The sequence below is a fragment of the Mobula hypostoma genome, chromosome 12, assembly GCF_963921235.1.
Source record: "Mobula hypostoma chromosome 12, sMobHyp1.1, whole genome shotgun sequence".
Classification (NCBI taxonomy): Eukaryota; Metazoa; Chordata; class Chondrichthyes; order Myliobatiformes; family Myliobatidae; genus Mobula; species Mobula hypostoma.
The window spans coordinates 16,035,151-16,053,079 of NC_086108.1; the positions used below are offsets into that span (position 1 = coordinate 16,035,151).

At 43.7% G+C, this 17,929-nt stretch overlaps 1 protein-coding gene across 4 annotated transcripts in view; it reads right to left on the reverse strand.

The window, feature by feature from the left end:
* Positions 1 to 377: 377 nt before the first annotated feature.
* LOC134354630 (regulator of G-protein signaling protein-like) overlaps positions 378 to 17,929 on the reverse strand; it is a 182,983-nt gene continuing 165,431 nt past the window's right edge. Inside the window, exons 22-24 of one of the 4 annotated variants that reach the window (XM_063063659.1) lie at positions 10,474 to 10,545; positions 2,247 to 2,304; positions 378 to 1,132 (exon numbers count right to left, since the gene is read on the reverse strand). In XM_063063659.1, the coding sequence (XP_062919729.1) occupies positions 1,060 to 1,132; positions 2,247 to 2,304; positions 10,474 to 10,545 (203 nt within the window). In that variant the 3' untranslated portion in view covers positions 378 to 1,059. Of the gene's footprint in view, positions 2,305 to 10,473; positions 10,546 to 17,929 lie in introns of all 4 variants that reach the window. The other 3 variants (XM_063063660.1, XM_063063662.1, XM_063063661.1) reach the window with 3 other exon arrangements.

Here is a 17,929-nt window from a genome sequence, read left to right on the forward strand (position 1 = left end):
GGATTGGACAGGCTAGATGCAGGAAGATTGTTCCCGATGTTGGGGAAGTCCAGAACGAGGGGTCACAGTTTGAGGATAAAGGGGAAGCCTTTTAGGACTGAGATTAGGAAAAACTTCTTCACACAGAGAGTGGTGAATCTGTGGAATTCTCTCCCACAGGAAACAGTTGAGGCCAGTTCATTGGCTATATTTAAGAGGGAGTTAGATATGGCCCTTGTGGCTACGGGGATCAGGGGGTATGGAGGGATGGCTGGTGCAGGGTTCTGAGTTGGATGATCAGCCATGATCATAATAAATGGCGGTGCAGGCTCGAAGGGCCGAATGGCCTACTCCTGCACCTATTTTCTATGTTTCTAACACTGTACTACAGAAGTGAACAGCAGTAATGCATAGGCCAGGCCCAGAAATATCACAATTTCTTCAGTCCATATTTCTTAGGATATGTCAAGTACAGAAGTGTCACATTGCTTTTCAATAACTATAACATACTTCGAGCAAAGTCTACGAGAACGATGGGTTAGCAAGGGATGCGGTGATTACATGATTATTTTAATTAATTTTGAGGCACTGAAGATCAAATGCTTGTAATAAGCAATTCATTTCTTAAATTAAGCCTGTAATCCTCCAGCTGTCTGCCCTTCCTACCAAGAGCCAACACCTCCCCACCACCAACCACTTCCTTTATCTCCCCCTTAGAAATACCAACTACCCCCACGGGTGCGATATCACCCACTTTGGAAACCTTGAAAATATATTAAAAATGCAAAAACGAGTAGTAATGCTTCCGAAAATAATTTGTGATGGAGTGGGGGAAGAGTAAAAATTTCCAAGGACACCATTCAGTTCTTAATCTTTTCTTTCTCTTGGAAGTTACTTTTTAACCTGCTTCCAGAATAGAAAGTTCCTAAAATACAAAACACCAAAAGAATGTGAAAATGTCTTTATTGTAACAGAAACAGCTTAATCTCTCCCCTCCTTCACAACGTTCCCAGTTCTCTCTCCCTCTCCAGCTGTGCTTCTCTTGTGCCTTTCACGTAGCATCTTAGTTCTTAATTTTTTTTATGTTGAACGAGAATGACTTTTCTTTTCTTCCCTTCTCTCTGAACTTCTGACTGCTTTTTTACCCAAAGGACTTATTCCAAACACAAACATTATTAGTGAAATATCATAGAGAACATTGCATGTAACTATCTGATAGCCAGCAATAAGTTATTGAGTAAAAAGATCCAAAAATAAACAGCCATGAGAGGTCTGGCTCAAAGTATCGGAAAATTGACCAAGAACTACAGCCAAAAGAGTTTTAATTAAAGATAAGGATTTTGTCTAAGCTGTAAGGGACAAGGTCAAATAGGTATGAATGTAGTCCAAGGAAGGATGGTGTGAACATGGTAGAAGGTAGTGATAGGAAAGGTACATCTATGGGAGATGTACTTGGGCCACACGAAGGAACTTACCCACAGGAGATCAGAGTGAGGGCAAAGGAAAGGGTCATGGACGAAAGGACGGTCATGGGGGAAAAGGGCAAAACCGCACGTTGCTGGTAGGTTGCTTTTGGGACAGAGATGTGCCAGGTGGAAGAGAGATAAGGGTCCAGGAGGCAAAATGAGAGTCTGTGGGACAAGGGTATTGGGCCTAAGGGAAAAAGGGTGAAAGCCCGGTGGGGCATTATGAGGGTTTTTGAGAACAGAATGGAGGGTCTTTGGGGAAAGGGGAAGAGGGGCTATGGATACAGGACAGACGGGAGGGGAGAGGGCTGGATACAGGAGGGAGAGTCTGTGGGGAAAATGGAGAGGGCCTGTGGAGACAGTGTGAGTGTTTGTGTGGACAGGGACTTGGACAGTAGATATATTTTGCATTCTTAAAAACCCTAGAGATGTTTGAATTTTGAAATAAGAAGAGAAAATACTAAAAATGCAGGTCATTCAGCATCTGTGGAAAGAAAAAGGTCTTCACATTCAAGGCTTTTCAGCAAATGAAAGGATCACAAACCTAACTTTCTCTCTTCGTAGATAATCTTACCCTATGAAGGGTCTTAGCCCGAAATGTTGACTGTTTATTCATTTCCATAGATGCTGCCTGACCTGCTGAGTTCTGCCAGCATTTTGTGTGTGTTGCTCTGGATTTCCAGCATCTGTATGATTTTTATGTTTAACATTTATTTTATGGTGTTACTATTTTGCTTTAGCAGTCATATACATAATCCTTTGCACAGTTCTAGCCAATGAAATATTGAAAAGCCCACTCACTGATTGACAGGATTCAGATCTGAGGTGCTGTTTCTGTGACTTGAAGTATCATTTTCCACTACATATTCAAAGAGCAGAATATTATGGTTAACAGAGTTTTACCATGACACATTAGTCTGCAAAGTCATCCTACTCAAGTAGGAGCATTAATATAGGCTACACACAGCTCTTATACTGTTTTTGAATAAAGAGCAGAGACCAGAGGATTGCATCATTAAAAGTAACTGGTAGCCACTTCATTGCTACAGGTGGTAGTTACAGACATGATGGCTGAAAGGGAAAGCTAACGGAGAAACAGCAAGCCCCTCATTTCACCACCTGCCTGGGAATGCAGATGGTAGGAGAGGTGCCTCTCACAGTTGAACAGTGAAATAAGACTCCCTTCCCGGCTGGACAGAGGTTTTGCCACTCATGGTCAGATGGACACCTTTCCTAATCTCAGACAGCTGAACAAATGGCAGCAAACTGGACAAAATAAAGATCAATCAGTCAGTGATCAGTTCTGCTGCTATTTAAGTCTAGTGGAGCTGGAAGGTAATGGATAAAAGGTGCAAAGTATATGAGACTTGCAGGGAACTCTCAATTCATAGGCAAGAAATGGTGTTCTATATGTGACTTTAGATTCAGTGAGCCATTGCTTGGGCCTTGACACCACGTGTTAGAACAGAGAACATAGAAAATACAGAACAGTACAGGCCCTTCAGCTCGCAATGTTGTGTCGACCTTTTAACCTACTACTTTCAGTCTAACCCTTCTCTATTAAATGGCCCACACGGTAGGCTTATTCAGAAAGTCAGAAGAAATGGGATCCAAGGAAGTTTGGCCAGGTGGATTCAGAATTGGCTTGCCTGCAGAAGGCAGAGGGTCGTGGTGGAGGGAGTATATTCGGATTTGAGGGTTGTGACTAGTGGTGTCCCACAAGGATCGGTTCTGGGACCTCTACTTTTCGTGATTTTTATTAACGACCTGGATGTTGGAGTAGAAGGGTGGGTTGGCAAGTTTGCAGACAACACAAAGGTTGTGGTGTTGTAGATAGTGTTGAGGATTGTCAAATATTGCAGAGAGACATTGATAGGATGCAGAAGTGGGCTGAGAAGTGGCAGATGGAGTTCAACCCAGAGAAGTGTGAGGTGGTACACTTTGGAAGTACAAACTCCAAGGCAGAGTACAAAGTAAATGGCAGGATACTTGGTAGTGTGGAGGAGCAGAGGGATCTGGGGGTACATGTCCACAGATCCCTGAAAGTTGCCTCACAGGTAGATAGGGTAGTTAAGAAAGCTTATGGGGTGTTAGCTTTCATCAGTCAAGGGATAGAGTTTAAGAGTCACGAGGTAATGATGCAGCTGTATAAAACTCTGGTTAGGCCACACTTGGAGTACCGTGTCCAGTTCTGGTTGCCCCACTATAGGAAGGATGTGGAAGCTTTGGAAAGGGTATAGAGGAGATTTACCAGGATGCTGCCTGGTTTAGAGAGTATGGATTATGATCAGAGATTAAGGAAGCTAGGGCTTTACTCTCTGGAGAGAAGAAGGATGAGAGGAGACATGATAGAGGTATACAAGATATTAAGAGGAATAGATATAGTGTATAGCCAGCACCTCTTCCCCAGGGCACCACTGCTCAATACAAGGGGACATGGCTTTAAGGTAAGGGGTGGGAAGTTCAAGGGGGATATTAGAGGAAGGTTTTTTACTCAGAGAGTGGTTGGTGCGTGGAATACACTGCCTGAGTCAGTGGTGGAGGCAGATACACTAGTGAAATTTAAGAGACTACTATACAGATATATGGAGGAATTTAAGGTGGCGGGTTATATGGGAGGCAAGGTTTGAGGGTCGGCACAACAATGTGGGCCGAAGGGCCTGTACTGTGCTGTACTATTCTATGTTCTTTACTGTGCTGTACTGTTCTATGTTCTTTATCTATATGCCTATCTAAGTGTTTCTTACATGTGCCTAATGTATCTGTTTCTACTACCACCCCTGGAAGGTTATTCTATGCAACAACCAATCTCTGTGTAATAAAGCTTACTTCTGACATCCCCCCATACTTTCCTCCAATCACCTTAAAATTATGCTCCCTTATATTTCCCGTTTCTGTCCTGTGGAAAAAAATTGTCTCTGGCTATCCACTTTTTCTATGCCTCTTATCCACTTGTATACCTCTATCAAGTCACCTCTCATCCTCCTTGGCCCCAAAGAGAAATGTCCCAGCTTGCTCACCCTCTCCTCATTGGACATGCTCTCCAATCCAGGGAGCATCCTGGTAAATCTCCTCTGTACCCACTCGAAAGCTTCCACATCCTTCCTATAATGAGGTGACCAGAACTGAACACAATATTCCAAATGTGGTCTAACCAGGATTTTATAGAGCTGCAACATTACATCACGGCTCTTGAACTCAATCCCCCGACTAATAAAGCCAAACACACCACACGCCTTCTTAACAACCCTATCAACTTGGTTGGTAACTTTGAAGTATCTATGGATGTGGACCCCAAGATCCTTCTACTTCCACATTGCCCCAGAATTCTGCTATTTACCCTGTATTCTGCCTTCAAATTTGATCTTCCAAAGTGAATCACATCTGCCACTTCTCATTCCAGCTCTGCATCCTGACAATGTCCTGTTGTAACCTACGACAACCTTCTACACTACTGACAACTCCACCAACCTTCATGACATCCGCAAACTTAGCAATCCATTTCCTCATCCAAATCATTTTTAAAAATCACCAACAGCCGGGGTCTCAGAATACATCCCTGAGGAACACTACTCGTCACTGACCTCCAGGAAAAATACACTTCATCTACTACCACTCCTTGTCTTCTATGGGCAAGCCAATTCTGTATCCACACAGCTGCATCTCCCTGGATTTCTTGCCTCCTGACTTTCTGAATGAGTCTACCAGAGGGAATCTTATCAAACACCTTACTAAAATCCATATATATCATATCACTGCTCTAACGTCATCAATATACTTCGTCACATCCTCTTAAGAATTCAAACAGGCTCATGAGGCATGACCTGCCCCTCACAAAGGAATACCATTTGCCAGCCTATAATCACCAAGTACTACTGCTGTGGCAGTGAGAATGCAAAGATCATTGCGAAAGCTGCAGTAACCTCTTCCCTCACATCCTATAGCAACTTAGAATATATTGCCCTGGCCTGGAGACTTATCTATCCTAAAGTTTTTCAAAAGTTCCAATACACCCGCTTTCTTAACATTGACATGTTCTAGCATAATAGTCTGATTTATGCTGTCCTCACAAACATCAAGATGAATACTGAAGCAGTATTCATTAAGGACCTTCTCTGCCTGTCTAACATCAGGCGCATGCTTCCTCTTCTAGCCTTGATCGGTCCTACCCTCACTCTAGTCACCCTCCTGTTCTTCACATACGTATAGAAAGCCTTGAAGTTTTCCTTAATCCTCTTCTAGCACTCCTAAGTCAGCTCTTTCCTGGCTACCTTCTAACTCTCCCGTCTGATCCTTGCTTCCTAAACCTTAAGTAAGCTTCTTTCTTTCTCTTGACTAGATGTTCCACATCTCTTGTCAACCATGGTTCCTTCATCCTACCATCCTCTCCCTCATTGTTGCAAACCAATCCAGAACCCCATGCAAGTGCTCCCTAAACAATATCTACATTGCCAATGTGCATTTCCATGAGTACATCTGTTCCCAATTACGCTCCCAAGTTCCTGCATTATATTTCACCCTCCCACAATTAAATACTTCCCCATACCATCTACTCTAAGCCTATGATAAAGGTCAGGGTCACTGTTTCCGAAATGCTCACCCACCAACACCTGATGTGGTTCATTGCCCAGTAACAGACCCAGTATGGCCTATGCTCTAGTCAGCCTATCCACATATTATGTTAGTAATCTTTCCTGAACACACCTAACAAATTCCACCCCATCTAAACTATTTGCACTAAGGAGGTGTCAATGAATGTTAGGGAAGGTAAACTCCCTCATGACAACAACCCTGTTAATTTTACACCTTTCCAGAATCCTGATCTGTTCCTCAGTACCTCTGTCGCTATTGCAGGTTGAGGTCAATAGAGTTGACCTAATAGAGTGATTTCTACGCAAACTAACTCAGTAGACAATCCCTGCATGACGTTCTCTTTTTCTGCATCTGTGATACTGTCCCTGATTAGCAATGCCACTCTTCCACTTGTTTTACTTCCTTCTCCGTTCCTACTGAAACATCTAAACCTGAAACATCCAGCAGCCATTCCTGCTCTTGTGACAGCCAAGTCTCTGTTATGGTCACAACACTGTAGTTCCATGGACTGACCCATGCTCTTAAGTTCATCACCCTTGTCCCTGATACTTCATGCATTAAAATAGACACACTTCAACCCATCCCACTGACTGCAATTCTGCCCTATCAACTGCCTATCCTTTCTCAGTCTCTCTACATGCTGCATCTACCTGTATACCAATTGCCCCAACCTCTGACCTATGACTCTGGATCCGATCCTCCTGTGAAACTAGGTTAAACCCTCCCCAACAGATCAGGCAAATCCAGCTCAAGGAAAAAGTCCAATCACACAAAAGGGAAAACCTGCAGATGCTGGAAATCCAAGCAACATACACAAAATGCTGGAGGAACTCAGCAGGCCAGGCAGAATCTATGGAAAAGAGTTCAGTGGATGCTTCAGGCCGAGACCCTTGGTCCTCCACAAGTTCAGGTGTAACCTGTCCTTTTTGTACAGGTCATACCTTCCCCAGAAGAGAGGCCAATGATCCACAATTTTGAAAACCTGCACCAATTCCTCATTCATCTGCCAAATCATCCTATTCCTACCTTCACTGGCGTGTGACACAGGCAGTAATCCAAACATCACACACTCCTGGTGTCCTTCATTTTTGTTTACTACCCTAACTCTCTATATTCTCTTTTCAAGACCTCAGCCCTTACCCTACCAATGTTACTTCCCTACATCCAGCTATTCACCCTGCCCATTTAGAACACTATGGACTCGATCTGAGACACGATGATGATGATGATGATAACCATAACCATATAACAATTACAGCACGGAAACAGGCCATCTTGGCCCTTCTAGTCTCTTACTCATACTCTCACCTAGTCCCACCGACCTGCACTCAGCCCATAACCCTCCATTCCTTTCCTGTCCATATATCTATCCAATTTAACTTCAAATGACAACATCGAACCTGCCTCAACCACTTCTACTGGAAGCTCGTTCCACACAGTTACCACTCTCTGAGTAAAGAAGTTCCCCCTCATGTTACCCCTAAACTTTTGCCCTTTAACTCTCAACTCATGTCCTCTTGTTTGAATCTCCCCCAGTCTCAATGGAAAAAGCCTATCCACATCAACTCTATCTATCCCCCTCATAATTTTAAATACCTCTATCAAGTCCGCCCTCAACCTTCTACGCTCCAAAGAATAAAGACCTAACTTGTTGAACCTTTCTCTGTAACTTAGGAGATGAAACCCAGGCAACATTTTAGTAAATATCCTCTGTACTCACTCAATTTTATTGACATAGTTCCTATAATTCGGTGACCAGAACTGTACACAATACTCCAAATTTGGCCTTACCAATGCCTTATACAATTTCAACATTACATCTCAACTACTGTACTCAATGCTCTAATTTATAAAGGCCAGCATACCAAAAGCTTTCTTCACCACCCTATCCATATGAGATTCCACCTTCAGGGAACTATGCACCATTATTCCTAGATCCTTCTGTTCGACTGCATTCTTCAATGCCCTACCATTTACCATGTATATCCTATTTTGATTAGTCCTACCAAGATGTAGCACCTCACATTTATCAGCATTAAACTCCATCTGCCACCTTTCAGCCCATTCTTCTAAGTGGTCTGAATCTATCTGCAAGCTTTGAAAACCTACTTCATTATCCACAACGCCACCTATCTTAATATCATCTGCATACTTACTAATCCAATTTACCACCCCATCATCCAGATCATTAAAATATATGACAAACAGTGTTGGACCCAGTACAGATCCCTGAGGCACACCACTAGACACCGTCCTCCAATCTGACACACAGTTATCGACCACTACTCTCTGGCATCTCCCATCCAGCCACTGCTAAATCCATTTTACTACCACGATATTAATGCCTAACAATTGAACCTTCCTAACTAACCTTCCATGTGGATCCTTGTCAAAGGCTTTACTGAAGTCCATATAAACAACATCCACCGCTTTACCCTCGTCAACTTTCCTAGTAACCTCATCAAAAAATTCAATAAGATTTGTCAAACATGACCTTTCACGCACAAATCTATGTTGACTGTTCCTAATCAGACCTTGTCTATCCAGATATTACATATACCATCTTTAAGAATACTTTCTATCAATTTACCCACCACTGACATCAAACTCACAGGCCGATAATTGCTAGGTTTACTCTTAGAACCCTTTTTAAACAATGGAACCACATGAGCAATACATCAATCCTCCGGCACCATTCCCGTTTCTAATGACATTTGAAATATTTCTGTCAGAGCCCCTGCTATTTCCACAGTAACTTCCCTCAAGGTCCTAGGGAATATCCTGTCCAGACCCAGAGACTTATCCACTTTTATATTCCTTAAAAGTGCCAGTACTTCCTCTTCTTTAATCATCATACTTTCCATAACTACCCTTCTGGTTTCCTTTACCTTACACAATTTAGTATCCTTCTCCTTAGTGAATACCGAAGAAAAGAATTTATTCAAAATCTCCCCCCATCTCTTTTGGCTCCTCACACAGCCGTCCACTCTGATTCTCTAAGGGACCAATTTAATCCTTCACTATCCTTTTTGCTATTAATATAACTGTAGAAATCCTTTGGATTTATTTTCACCTTACTTGCCAAAGTAGCCTCATATCTTTTTTTAGCTTTTCTAATTTCTTTCTTAAGATTCTTTTTACATTCTTTATATTCCTTGAGCACCTCATTTACTCCAAGCTGCCTATATTTATTGAAGATCCCTCTCTTTTTCCGAACCAAGTTTTCAATATCCCTTGAAAACCATGGCTCTCTCAAACTTTTAACCTTCCTTTCAACCTAACAGGAACATAAAGATCCTGTACCCTCAAAATTTCACCATTAGACCTCCATTTCTCTATTACATCCTTTCCATAAAACAAATTGTCCCAATCCATTCCTTCTAATTCCTTTCGCATCTCCTGAAAGTTAGCCTTTCTCCAATCAAAAATCTCAACCTTGGGTCCAGTCCTATCCTTCTCCATAATTATATTGAAACTAATGGTATTGTGATCACTGGACCTGAAGTGCTCCCCAACACATACCTCCGTCACCTGCCCTATCATCATCATCGTTATCATCATCATGAGACACCCCTGACTCTGGAACCTGGCAGATAATATACCATCTGGGTATCTCTTTCGCAACCACCAAATCTCTTGTCTCATCCTCTATTGAACTCCTCCCCTCCCCCATCACTACTGCCCTCCCCTTCTCCCTTCTTCCCTTCTGAGCCACTGAACTAGTCTAGATGCCATCCTAAGTGTTAGTCAGGGGAATGGCTACGGGCCATTCTGCACTACCTACCTATTCCCTTTCTCTCTCCTGACAGTCATCTAGCTCCTGTCTTCTGTCTCCTGACTACCTCCCTGTCACTCTCATCTATTACTTTCTTATTCTCCTGAATGAGCTACAGGTCATCCAGTTGCAGCTCCAGTTTCCTAACACAACCTGTACGGAGTTACAGCTGGGTGCAATTCACACAAATTTTGTTACCAGGAAGACTGGGGGGGGCTTTCATCATATAGCAGGCCTCAGTGGCTGAAAACTGTGCAGAAGACCCTTTGAATAAAGATGGCCCTTAATCCCCAACGTGCTTCCATCAGGTAACATGATCAATGAGAAACTATCAATGAACAGAATCATGTGAGCTTCTGCATACCTAACACTAACCATGGGAAAGTTCCTCTGATTGATCAGGAGATGAGGGAGTGGCATCCCCTGAATTTCAGAGGTCCAGATTCTAAAGGGGACACCGGGGCATAATGTTTGCAGTCGCGATGGGTCTGCTCTGTGCTGAAGAAACTGTTGAGGAAGGAGCTTGTACAAGAATATACATCAACAGTGACCTCAGTACAACAGCATTCAGCACATTCAGATGAATGAGGCGTATTCTGAGAGTTCGAAGTGCGACAGAATTAGATCAATCAAATGGGCCAGTTTTGCAGTGTATCACACCTGTCTCCTGCTGTTGAGGGATCAGTATCTGTATTCCTTTGGCTAGTGTGAATCTGAGAATCGGGAACTCCTCTAAAAAACATGTGAAAGGACAATTACTTTACTGACTTCAAGCAATAAATCAAGAAATACATCGCATTTGAGAATAATATTTCACATAAAATTTTGAAATTTTGATTCCCTGTTGTAAGAATTTATTTTAAGTGACATTAATACAGTATAACAAAAAAATGCTTAACATCAATTAAAATTACCTGCGCATGCAAAATTAACATACAGTGTTACCTACTCTGAAGGTGACATACAAGCATATGTTTTTGTATTTGCCTCTAGCTTCCACCCTGCCCTTAAATTCACTCAGTCCATTTTGACACCTCCCTCCCCTTTCTCAATCTCCGTCTCCACCTCTGGAGACAAACTGTCAACCGACATTTTATAAGCCACAATTCCCATGTTTATCTCTTCCTACCCTATTCCCATAAAACTGCTATTCCCTTTTCTCATCTCCTTCACCTCCACCACATCTGTTCCAAGCTGCAGCTTTCCTTTCCAGGGCATCAGAGATATCTTCCTTCAGAATAGGGCTTCCCTTCCTCCACTATTGATGCTGTCCTCACCCTCATCTCCTCTTTCCTTACCCTACGAGCCTTCACATCCAACATATCATCCTCTGCAATTTCTGCCATCTCCAAAGGGATCCCACCTCCCTTCCTCCCTCCACATTCTGCAGGGATCACCACGATTCCCTTCTCCATGCGTCCCTCCCAGCACTTATCCCTGCAAGTGGCCTAACTTCTACATTTGCCCATTCATCTCCTCCCTTCATTCAGTGTCCCAAACAATCCTTCCAGGTGAGGCAACACTTAACCTGTGAGTCTACTGGGGTCACCTATTGAGTCCGGTGCTCCTGATGTGGCCTCCTCTGCATAGGTGAGACCGGTCATAAATTGGAGGACCGCTTCATTGAGCATCTCCGCTAAAAGTGGAACTTGCCGGCGGCCAAACATTTTTATTCCCATTCTCATTCCAAATTGTTGGGCCATGGAGCCCTCTTGTGCCAAAGATGAGGCCACCCTCAGGCTGGAGAAGCAACACCTTATATTCCGTCTGGGTAGCCTCCAACCCAAAGGCATGAATATCGATTTCTCCTATCGGTAAAAGGATTTTTTCCCTCCCCTTCCTCTCTTCCCACTCTGGCCTTTTACACCTTTTCACCTGCTTATCATTCGCCACCTCCTTCCCTTTCTCCTATCAGATTCATAGAAACATAGAAAACCTACAGCACAATACAGGCCCTTCGGCCCACAAAGTTGTGCCGAACATGTCCCTACCTTAGAAATTACTAGGCTTACCCATAGCCCTCTATTTTTCTAAGCTCTATGTACCTATCCAAAAGTCTCTTAAAAGAATCCACCTATCGTATCCACCTCCACCAGCAGCCCATTCCACGCACTCACCACTCTCTGAGTAAAAAGCATAACCCTAACATCTCCTCTGTACCTACTCCCCAGCACCTTAAACCTGTGTCCTCTTCTGGCAACCATCTCAGCCCTGGGAAAAAGCCTCTGACTATCCACATGATCAATGCCTCTCATCATCTTATACACCTCCATCAGGTCACCTCTCATCCGCCGTCACTCCAAGGAGAAAAGGTCGAGTTCACTCAACCTATTCTCATAAGGCATGTTCCCCAACCCAGGCAACATTCTTGTAAATTTCCTCTGCACCCTTTCTATGGCTTCCACATCCTTCCTGTAGTGAGGCGACCAGAACTGAGCACAGTAGTCCAGGTGGGGTCTGACCAGAGTCCTACATAGCTGTAACATTACCTCTTGGCTCCTAAATTCAATTCCATGATTGATGAAGGCCAATGCACCATACACCTTCTTAACCACAGAGTCAACCTGCGCAGCTGCTTTGAGCGTCCTTTGGACTTAGACCCCAAGATCACTCTGATCCTCCACACTGCCAAGAGTCTTAACCATTAATACTATATTCTGCCATCATATTTGACCTACCAAAATGAACCACTTCACACTTATCTGCCACTTCTCAGCCCAGTTTTGCATCCTATCAATGTCCTGCTGTAACCTCTGACAGCCCTCCACAATATCCACAATACCTCCAACCTTTGTGTCATCAGAAAACTTACTAACCCATCCCTCCACTTCCTCATCCAGGTCATTTATAAAAATCATGAAGACTAAGGGTCCCAGAACAGATCCCTGAGGCACTCCACTGGTGACCGACCTCCACGCAGAATATGACCTGTCTACAACCACTCTTTGCCTTCTGTGGGCGAGCCAGTTCTGGATCCACAAAGCAATGTACCCTTGGATCCCATGCCTCCTTACTTTTTCAATAAGCCTTGCATGGGGTACCTTATCAAATGCCTTGCTGAAATCCATATACACTACATCTACTGCTCTTCCTTTATCAATGTGTTTAGTCACATCCTCAAAAAATTCAATCAGGCTCGTAAGGCACAACCTTCCCTTGACAAAGCCATGCTGACTATTCCTAATCATATTATACCTCTCCAAATGTTCATAAATCCTGCCTCTCAGGATCTTCTCCATCAACTTACCAGCCACTGAGGTAAGACTCACTGGTCTATAATGTCCTAGGCTAGCTCTACTCTCTTTCTTGAATAAAGGAACAACATCCGCAACCCTCCAATCCTCCGGAACCTCTCCTGTCCCCACTGATGATGCAAAGATCAGCAATCTCCTCCCTCGCCTCCCACAGTAGCCTGGGGTACATCTCATCCGGTCCCGGCGACTTATCCAACTTGATGCTTTCCAAAAGTTCCAGCACATCCTCTTTCTTAATATCTATATGCTCAAGCTTTTCAGTCTGCTGCAATCACCAAGATCCTTTTCCATAGTGTATCAGAATTGGAATCAGAATCCTTTATTATTGCCAAGTATGTGGACACATACAGGGAATTTGATGTCGATTTCCCTGAGCTCTCGCTGTACAGAACCAAAAAGCAAACAAAACGATAGTGCAAATAACCGTGAACTATATACAATGAGGTATACCTGTGTATGTACAGGTGGACTTGGTTTATAATAGACTAAAATTCAAGTGTTCATAAGACTGATGGCATACGGAAAGAAACTGTTCTTGTTCTGGCACTGTCACTGTTCTGGCATACAGTGATCTAAAGCGCCTACCAGAAGGAAGGAGTTGAAACAGGTGATGTCCAGGGTGTGATGGGTCTACAATGATGCTGCTTGCTCACTTCCTGACTCTAAATGCATATAAGTCCTGGATCGAGGGCAGCTTCACACCAATAATCCTTTCCGCAGCCCTGACAGTTCTTTGGAGTCCATTCTTGTCTTGTTTGGTAGCTGATCCAAACCAGACAGTGATGGACGAACCGAGAACAGAATGGATTATTCCTGAATAGAATTGATTCAGCAGCTCCTGAGGCAGGTTGTACTTCCTGAGTTGACGTAGGAAATACAACCTCTGCTGAGCCTTTTTGATAAGTGTGTCCATGTTGGGTGTCCACTTCAGGTCCTGGGAGATTGTGACACCCAGAAACCTGAAGGTCTCCACAGCAAGCACAATACTGTTGAGTATAGTGAATACTGAAGTAAAGTATTCATTAAGTACCTCTGCTATTTCCTCTGGTTCCATACGTACTTTCCCACTGTCACACTTGATAGGTTCTATTCTTTCGTGTCTTATCCTCTTGCTCTTCACATACTTGTAAAATGCCTTAGGGTTTTCCTTAATCCTACCCGCCAAGGCCTTCTCATGGTCCCTTCTGGCTCTCCTAATTTCCTTCTTAGTCTCCTTCCTAATTAGCCTTATAATCTTCCAGATATCTAACATTACCCAGCTCCCTGAACCTTTTGTAAGCTTTTCTTTTCTTCTTGACTAGATTTATTACAGCTTTTGTACACCACAGTTCCTGTACCCTACCATAACTTCTGTCTCATTGGAATGAACCTATGCAGAACTCCACACAAATATCCCCTGAACATTTGCCACATTTCTTCCGTACTTTTCCATGTTTCCAATCTGTTTCCAATTTAAGCTTCCAATTTCCTGCCTGATAGCCTCATAATTCCCCTTACTCCAATTAAACACTTTTCTAACTTGACTGTTCCTATCTCTCTCCAATGCTATTGTAAAGGAGATGGAATTATGATCACTATCTCCAAAATGCTCTCCCACTAAGAGATCTGACACCTGATCAGTTTCATTTCCCAATACCAGATCAAGTACAGCCTCTCCGCTTGTAGGCTTATCTACATACTGTGTCAAGAAACCTTCCTGAACACACCTAACAAACTCCACCCCATCTAAACTCCTTGCTCTAGGGAGATGCCAATCGATATTTGGGAAACTAAAATCTCTCATCACGACAACTTTGTTATTATTACACCTTTTCAGGATCTGTTTCCCTGTCTGCTCCTTGATAGCCCTGTTACTATCGGGTGGCCTATAAAAAACACCCAGTACAGTTATTGACCCCTTCTTGTTCCTAACCTCCACCCACAGAGACTCCGTAGACAATCCCTCCATGGTGTCCACCTTTTCTGCAGCCGTGACACTATCTCTAATCAACAGTGCCACACCCCCACCTCTTTTGCCTCCCTCCCTGTCCTTTCTGAAACATCTAAAACCTGGCACTTGAAATAACAATTCCCGTCCCTGAGCCATCCAAGTCTCTGTAATGGCCACCACATCATATCTCCAAGTACTGATCCACGCTCTAAGCTCATCCGCTTTGTTCACAACATTCCTTGCGTTAAAATAATCACATCTCAAACCTTCGGTCTGAGCGTGTCCCTTCTCTATCCTCCTTCTCGCACTGTCTACAAGCTTTCTCTATTTGTGAGCCAACCTCCTCTTCCCCAGTCTCTTCAGTTCAGTTCCCACCCCCCAACAATTCTAGTTTAAACTCTCCTCAGTAGTCTTAGCAACCCTCCCCGCCAGGATATTGGACCCCCTGTGATTCAAGTGCAACCCGTCCTTTTTGTACAGGTCACACTTCCCCAGCCCTTTACCTTTCTCTGGCTTCACCTATCACCTTCCAACCAGCCTCCTTCCCCTCCCCTAACTTTTTATTTTGGCATCTACCCCCTTCCTTGCCAGTCCTGAAGAAGGGCCTGGGTGTGAAACGTGAACTGTTTACATGTTTCCTTGGATGCTGCCTGAACAATTGAGTTCCTCCAACATTTTGTGTGTGTTGCTTTGGATTTCCAGCATCTGCAGACTTCCTCGTGTTTATGATGTGGTGGTGGGTGGACTGTAAACTTGCTAGTGATCTTTAGCAGGATTTAATCCTACAAGTAGTGAATGTAGAGAGAGGTTAATCGCCAACAAACATGCCTGCAGAAAAAGAATCTCAGGGTTGTATGTGATCACAAGTATGTACTCTGATAATAAATTCTACATTGACTTTGAATTTCTCCATTATTTGAAGTCATCAGCTCTAAAATTCCTTTCTAAGGTCCCAGAGCGATATTTCATTTCCAATTTCAAAACAGCAATGTTTTCACCAAAAATATGCAAAAAGTTTAGCTTGAAATTAAACCGATAAGTATAAATCATGTTTTTTTCTCTTAAATTGATCAGACAAATCTGACAATGTTTCCATGTATTTGGAAAAACTATTATTTTTATCTGCCTTATAAGGTTACAGTGCTTTCTGCAGTTACCCCATTGTGTTGCAAACCATTTCTTATCTGTTGATTGCTAGGAGCAGACACATCCCCACACTCACATTGCAGCTGTCCCTGTTTTGATCTTTTTCCAGTATTATTTGCAGCTATCTGCATTTTATGGCTTCAGGATTTTACCTCACATGGTAATGAGGTGCCTGGCTTCATGGAGAAGACAGGGCAAGTACAACAGAATCCCTCCCAAAGCCCGTACTGAGTGGATCAACCATCACAATTTCCAGTACATCAAAGGAATGTCACCAGCAGACACCCTCCCCAATGATGGTCAGCATTTTGTGATCAACATACCAATTCTGTCCACTCTTCAATCACCTTCATCATACCTTAGAGACATAAAATGTTTGTCCATCGTGTCCGATGATGACATGAAACCTGTGCAGGAGTTTTTAAAGTGGAAAAGCTGTTGTACTGGGGAAGTTCCACTCTCTCAACCTCAGAAGTCCGGTCCAGTGGCATAAACAAATGTCACAAACTGGAGTCTTCCCTAGCGGCAGTGGATGAGTCCATGTTTTCTGTGCCTTGTCATGCCCTTTGCTCTCCACGGAGCATTACAGAGCCGCCTTCCTGGTCATTGGATCTCACTGTACATCTCATCCACCTGGTCTGCCGGAGCTGACTTCGCATGCTAGGACAGGCATGTCCCTGTCTCCCTGGGGTACGAGGCTGCTGGCGATCCTCACCTGATTTAGTCCACCTGCTGAAGCAGTGCATTGGGGTGTGGCTGCTGTCGCATGCAAACAGCTACTTGGAGCCACAGGTGAGAGCTGAGTGTTCACCGGGGACCAAAGGTAAGTGAGCTGCCCCAGAATTGACATGACAAGACCATTCCCCAGAGGTGCTGCTCCTCGCTGGACACCCCGTATATTCCTATATGAATACTTACCATCCCATGTCTGAATGTTGCATGCAGGTGTGAACTGGTTCATTTACATAAGATTTTCAGATGAAATTAGATAATGTGCACCAATCGTTAGTGAACATCCTCATTTTTGAGTTTATGAAATGTGACGAAAGTACACATAGACTAAGATGTTGACTGTCCTGTCATATCACCAGTGGGATCAACAGTTGATCTGCCACCTGTCTTCAGGAGAGAGATAAGTAAGACAATGGAGCAGCATTTGGAAATGTTAATGAAGAGACGAGAGAGATTAACAGAAGGAGACACCGGTCTGGGTATTGTCAAGACTGGTTTGCTTTGAACCTGAACTGTTTGAAGTGATGGACAGGCGATACCCCAACAGGGGGATAAAAAGGGACGGGTTCGCTAAGGCAAGAGACACCACACGAGACACCACTCACGACACCACCAGGTATCGAGACCCTGGAAGCAGTGCGCCCCCACAAGTCGGTGGGAGTTTTTGAGCGCTGGTCACGGGACCAGCCATAGACACACAGGGTGGAAAGATTCGGTCGGCGGGAACCTGGTGTGTGTGTCCACCCTTGCCTGGGTGCCGGGTTCACCGCAGAGGAACGATCGTATCTGAAAACGGAGGGGTCACAGTCGGTGACCTCAGAAGACATTACAAAGGGCTCGCCCGAAAGCTAACTGCGAGAAATATCAAAGGTCTGTTGAATCCGATTTTGAATATCAGCATTCGCTCTCTCTCTCTCTCTCTCTTCAACGGCACAACAACGATTGCTGCCAACTGAACTAAACTGAACTCTGTCACTTGTGATTGAACATTTTACTCCTAGACTGCGATAGAGCTTGATTGATCCTATTATCCTAGTTCTGTGTACATGTGTGT